Raw genomic sequence first — 6,554 nt, forward strand, 5'->3', positions numbered from 1 at the left:
ACTTGAAGGCAGGGATATATGAAGTATCACAGTATGTTTTTTTTTAAACAAATATTGATATTCTGATGATCTAGCCATGACAGCTGGTGCCATCACGAATAAAAAAAACATTTTGTGTTAAAGCAGGGGCTGCTGTGTAACTTTATTGAGACAAAAATCATGGAGTTATCGTAGAAAACAAGTACGATCACGACTATCACCCAAATATTCCTTTTTACATTTTTCCCCCCTCCAGCAATGCAAAGCCTAAATGCAGCAAAACAAGAATTGTTCTGAAACTACAGAGGACCTACGTGTTTGGCGACGCGCGACTGACCAAGAAATCAGGAACTCTGAGGTCAAATGAATGCACTGTGACACCACAACCCAACAACATCACATCCCTTGGTCAGGGTCATGTTTTTATCCACAGAGAGATGTGCTGATTTACTGCAGTGGTCTTTTTGCAGGTCCTTTGGTAATTGGTTCATAACTTGTTCACGGCAGGTGTTCCTAATATTTTACCCTTCTGGAGAGTAAGAGTGAGATGGACACCTTTGTCTAAGACGGATGCAAATGAAGCTGAACGTGAACGGAGGATTTATGACGGGGTTTTTGTAGGCTAGCTGAACAATTAGCAACTGATTTGATCTTCCTGCTCTGCAGGTAATTAATATCTTAAGCTTTGGTGTCAACTGGATTTGTAGTCAAGGGGATATCTGTACCATTAGTTTCCACAAAACTATGTTTGTGTTTCTTCCTTCTTCAGGCTGAAATAAATCGCAATGAGGATCAGCAGAAAGACGAGAATCAAAGCCATCGAGACGATTATTATGTGGAAAACACTGCTTCTCTCTGTAAGACAAAGAAGACCGAAGAATATTTGAGTTGATTTTTATGCACGATGCAATGCATGAGTGTTCTGAAAAGATTCATTGATGATAATAATAATAATAATAATAATAATAATAATAATAATAATAATAATAATACCTTTCATAATCAGTGTGATGGATCTTGAAACAACCCCAACTTTATTCTTGGCAACACACTCGTAAACGCCAGCGTTGGTAGACGTGGCTCCTGTGATGATGATGATGTTCTCCTGGCTCCCCCTAGTGGTCTCTCTGATATTCTCTGCAGGAGTGTATTTCCATGCCATGACGGGAGCAGGGTTGCCCTCAGCACTGCAGTCCAAAGTCACATTTTCACCCGGAGCCATCTCTTTATCTAAGTTCCCCTCCATGAACACTGGTGCATCTGGGTAAAAAATACACAATGACAAGTATATTTTACTGCCAACAGACGAGAAAATACTTTGAAATTCAAGAGATTCAACGCTTTAAGACTTACATAAAACATCAATGTACAGCGTGTGGTTGGCTGCTCCGTGATTGTTGATTGCTGTGAGTTGGTACTCTCCACTATCCTGCTTCGTCCAGCGTGGTGGGGAAGTCGTCTCTTTGCCGTCTTTCAACCAGGTTATGACAGGCGTGGGTCTTCCCTCTGCTTCACACGGGGGTCCATCATTCTCCCTCACCTCATAGCGAGGCTGGCAACGAATTGATGCACCATCTGTGAACATCAAAATGCTCTTTAGAATAAATCATGCTTCCATCTGAATGCAGTGAATTCGGTGGGAGGGGCGTGTGTTGATGCTCTCACATTCCACCGTGATGTCAACAGAGGCGGAGCTCGTCCCAAAGTTATTTACAAAGTGGACGGTGAACTCTCCTGATTGGGACCTCTGGAGAGGCTCAGCTGCATTCAACAGGTTTCCTTGTCTGTACCAATGAACAGCAGGAGGAGGGTTCCCAGCCGCTGCGCAGGGCACCATGTTCAAACTGAACTGCTCCTCCACACCGCTGAAGCTTCTTGGACAATCTCGGATCACCGGCTTATCTAGAATGAAACTGACACTTATTAACAACGGAGAACGTTTGGGTTGGGGACCTTAAAGATAATCGATTGTTAAACTCACACTCCACAGCAAAAGTGACAGGTAAGGAGTGTTTAGTGGGAGGGGTCTCAGGGCCTTTTGGTCCGAGGTGCAGCTCGGCCTTGCATGAGAATTTTGCTCCATCATCGTCCTGATAAGGCGTGACTCTCAAGATGGAGGAAACATTCTCCGGTCTCCTCGAGCGGTCATCAAACATTTCTGTGTACACGATTTTGTCTCCTTTGTACCATGTCACATGGAGCTTATTCAAAGGAGCCACGTTGATGATGTTACAGGTCAGCACGTAATATTTGCCCTCCACCATCGGACCTGAATGCGACCATGTGACAAACACATCATCCGGAGTCTCTGGAAATGGAGCAGAGTCAGAAGAAAAAAAAAAAAATCAGGAACAGTACGAATTAACATTTCCTCACAGAACCATTTCTAAGTCCTTGCTCCTGGCACATATTGTGTAATTAGTTAAAAACTTTCCATCAAGCTTTACTTCCCGTTTGTAAGACTAAATTAAAGGCAAAAAAACAACAACAACAAATGGACAGGAATACATTGGTGCCAAAAACACTTGGGAAGCTGAGAACAGCCATGTCGTCACAAGACAAGATCTCCATCTAATTATTACGGGGTTTTTTTTTGTGTTCGTAGGTTCATTTATCTGGTGAAGAAAGGCTGATTTCTTCAGATTTCATTTATTACAACGAAACGACTTCCGTTCTCTTAGGAAAATGTGCTTTGTTGTGATGTATATCCATGCCATAAAAATTCAAGATGTCAAATGAAATTCTGCTTGTGTTGCAGCTTGACTGGAGAACAGTCTGATGAGCTCAGATGACATTTTCATCTGAAAGTAAATGACCATTTGTTTTCTTGAGATAGCAAGGTACCTCAACACATTATGAGTAGAGTATAGGGTTAGTGACAGGGATAACCCAATAATCACCTCATGATATCAATATTACTACATTTAATAAGTACATAAAAGTAGAACTGTACTCAGCGTCATGCTCTTGACAAGAAGATGAGGGCCATGTTCAGCACTGCCTCTTTACTCACTGTACAGAGTGATGAGTGGAGACAGAGTACACTGGTGATTTTCGAAGGAAATGTAACACAAAGGCCCCAAGTCCCAGTCCTCCAGTTTATCAACCCTCCAGGTCACTTCAGAAACGTTTGTGTGCCAAGTGCCTCCTTCAGAGGCCTCCCAGCCCATTCCAGAAAAGCCTGAGTCTGATGTTGAGCAGTTGATTGAAGCAGGATCTCCGAATCTCACCACGATTTCAGCAGGCGTCAGAGTCAGCGTCTGAGAGCAATCTACCATTCAATATAAGGCCTGGTTTAGATGCACAGTTCAGAAAAGACAAATGACAAGAACCAGATGGAGGAAGATGTGTACCTGCTGTTGTTGTTAGTACTGGTGTGGGGGTTACGGGTGCAGGAGCTTTCGCTTGGACATTTCTAAGCACATTAATTTGAAGCTGTTTTGGCTTCCGTTCGACCCTGGCGATCACTCCACCAACATACTGGTGTCCTCCTGTGAGACGGTCTCAAACTCTCATTTTACCCAGCTTCAATTAGGGTGTATGATTCTTTCCGAAAGATGTTTCACCCACACTGAAGTCACACTTAGTGACACCACTGAGCTAAAGGATGCTGTTATTCCTTCACCTCACCATATGAAAATACACACTGCTTTTACTCCTGCTCGCTGGCAATTTACAACCCAATCCAGGCCCTGCTGTAAATAACGTTTGGACTCCTGATGAATTCCGAGCCAGCTCAAGCCTGGGATTTATCCGTTTAAATATTAGGAGTCGTTAAAATCTGGATTCAGTCAACCATTGCAGATAAGCTTGTTTTATCAGAAACCTGGCAAAGTAAATCAGTCTCACGACATTTCTATAGACCTCCTCCCGCCTCCCCAAGCCCGGGCCTCTCTTGCATCCTGTGTGGCCAGGTTTAATTCCAGTGAGCTTCCTCTGGTTGAGGATTTAAATCTTGACTGGTTGAAAGCCTCATCTGATGATCTAAAAGTTGTCTGTGACAGTTGTTAATTTATACCGTCACTTCCTTATAAAACTGTCCTCATGACATGTGCGGCTGACCTCTTGGCCGGGACACCCCTGGGAACGAGATGATGATCTTATCTGGTTAAATAAAGTTTGAATAAAATTACAACCCTTCAAAGTGTAGATTTCATCCTCATCTTCCATGAGCTCAGGATCATCTGGAGAGGCAAAGGAAAACGTTTTGATTATCCAGCTATTTACTCTTGAATCTAGGAATAAACACAGAAATAAAAATAAAAGTGATCTAATTGTCCTGTTTGGTAGTAAAATATTTCCATTCATCCATCCATTTTCTATTGGTCTTCCTGTTAAGGGTCACGGGGGGGTGGAGCCTATCCCAGCAGCCATCGGGCGAGAGGCGGGGTTCACCCTGGACACGTCACCAGTCCATCACAGGGCCAACACATAGAGAGAGACAACCATTCACACTCACAGTCTCACCTACAGTCAATTTAGAGTATCAATCAGCCTCGTCCCCTCTTGATGTCTTTGGACTGTGAGAGGAAGCTGGAGTACCAGAGAGAACCCACGCAGGAACAGGGAGAACATGCAGACTCACACAGAAAGATCCCGTGCTCAAACCCAGAACCTTCTTGCTGTGTGGTGACACAGTGCTGACCACGACACCACTGTGTCACCAAAAATATTTATTTAGTATATTTTACTCACAGTCCGGGAAAACTTGGAGTGTTTCAGATGGATACACAGGAAGTTGAGGTCCATCTTTCCCAAAGTCTAGCTGAGCCTCACACCTAAACTCAGCCTTATCATCTTCTTTGCTGACCATCAGAAGGAAAGACTCACTCACTGGTGTTTTGCTTGTGTTGGTGGAAGAGTTTGTCGTGATGAGATCGTTGTCTTTGTACCACCTCACCACGAGGTTCTGAACAGGGGCCACACTGATGATGTCACACTGCAGCATGTTCTGCTCCACTGAATCATAATCGAATGCACGAAACAGATGAACTGCTTCTGGGTTCTCTGCAAAGACAAAGTCAGATTATTGTTTTGTTCATTTCTTCATTACAGAGAAGTTCTTTGAGTCTTCACTTACTGTACACAGTGATATTAAGCTGCTTGGTGCAGTCATGGCTTCTGTTCAGCTTTATTTTGCAAAGGGCCTCTTCATTCCAGCCTAACGTTTTCCATTGCAGCTGGATAAAATTTTCTTCGTCCTCCTCCACAAATACATTGTTAGCAACTATCCAGGACATCCCATCATGATCCTCTACTGTACTGGTGCAGTTGACCTCAACTGACTCGTTCATTTCTGCTACGACCTCAGGAGGATTCAGGGTGAGAGGGTTTATCTCGGTTGGGCAGAGGCTTTCTGCGTCTGTTGATACACAAACAGAAATGCGTTAACCGTCCCCAAAAGTTGACTTGGCTGCACTCTGGTGGATCAAAACGCAAATTAATCTCCCTCCTGTTCCTCAGCAGAAACACAGATGAGGAGCTGTGGCTCAGGTGCACTCAGTACCAGGCTCGTGCATTTGGAAGAGTTTAAGGTTCGTCCATGAAAACTAGACAGCAAATGTACGTCAACTCCCCCCTTTTCAAGTTTCATTGGCTAAAAACCAAAGAGACTTTGAGAGATTTCAACAAAAACAAAAGAGAAAGGAACATTAATCAAAGGACTAAAATGTGATGAAAGCTCACGTGCAAGTCACCGCCGAGGAGACGCATTGAGGCTCACAACAAAGAACTCCACTAAAAACTCACCGTTTTCTTTGATTCACCTCAAACTAACACTCAAATTTGAACTCAATAAAACCTCAAATGTATAAAAACTGGTTTAAGATGAAAAATGGGATGAAAACTAACAAGGATGCTCGACACAGGACTTTGAAACGTCGAATACCTGCTGCTACTCATAAAACTGAGAATGTTTTTTGTTATTTCTGCTCAAAGCACATCACACCCAGTCAGAAGCGCGTCAGAGAGCCACAAAGACTTTGTTGAACCTTTGAGAGGTCAGGAAATTAGCAGTAGTTTTATGTTTTAACCCCAGCGCTGTGACATGAAACAGCACTCAACATCTCCACTCTGACTGAGGAGTTGTAGAGTATCATTATGACTCACCACACAGCAAAATCATCAGCATGAGAGGACCCAACATCCTGAGAGCCATCAGACTGCAACGCGTTCCACACAAAAAAATAAAGGAAACAGATGGAGGAGACGCGCTGTGTTTCAGGGTGGCTCAGATAACGTCCATCTTCAGGACCTGGATTGGATGAATTCTGCCTCACAGCTTTGCCTGGTGGTGACGCCCAGACTTCATCAGTTACAAAAGGCAAAGAAGAAATAAGCACACGGGAAACTCAAGGCTATGATGTGCTGTGACGCAGCGGTAACTCTTCCTTGGAACTGTCAGGAGAGCGGTGCCACAGATCCTCGGGGGGGGGGGGGGGGGGCGCAAAACTGAGGTGTTTCAGTTTCTTGAAGGATCAACCCAGGACCCCAGGGGCTGGTCTGGTTCCAGTCTTCTTTGACTCCTTCTGGATCAACTGGGTTGGGAAAAGGAGACTGGCAGTCGCACTGAAGCA

General features: G+C 44.0%; 1 protein-coding gene across 1 annotated transcript; it reads right to left on the reverse strand.

Moving 5' to 3' along the window:
* Window positions 1-97: 97 nt before the first annotated feature.
* On the reverse strand, window positions 98-6,387 carry LOC147244817 (uncharacterized). Its single transcript, XM_086186392.1, has 10 exons — window positions 6,088-6,387; window positions 5,060-5,341; window positions 4,675-4,986; window positions 4,116-4,163; window positions 2,993-3,250; window positions 1,961-2,287; window positions 1,645-1,881; window positions 1,333-1,554; window positions 973-1,239; window positions 98-834 (listed from the first exon to the last, which is right to left on the reverse strand). Exons 1-10 carry the CDS (start codon window positions 6,134-6,136, stop codon window positions 722-724), a joined length of 2,115 nt encoding a protein of 704 aa, XP_086042518.1. The 5' UTR covers window positions 6,137-6,387; the 3' UTR covers window positions 98-721.
* Between the last annotated feature and the right edge of the window lie 167 nt (window positions 6,388-6,554).

This window comes from Aulostomus chinensis, chromosome 18, assembly GCF_037954235.1.
Source record: "Aulostomus chinensis isolate RoL2024-O1b breed Wild chromosome 18, RoL_Achi_v1.0, whole genome shotgun sequence".
Taxonomy (NCBI): Eukaryota; Metazoa; Chordata; class Actinopteri; order Syngnathiformes; family Aulostomidae; genus Aulostomus; species Aulostomus chinensis.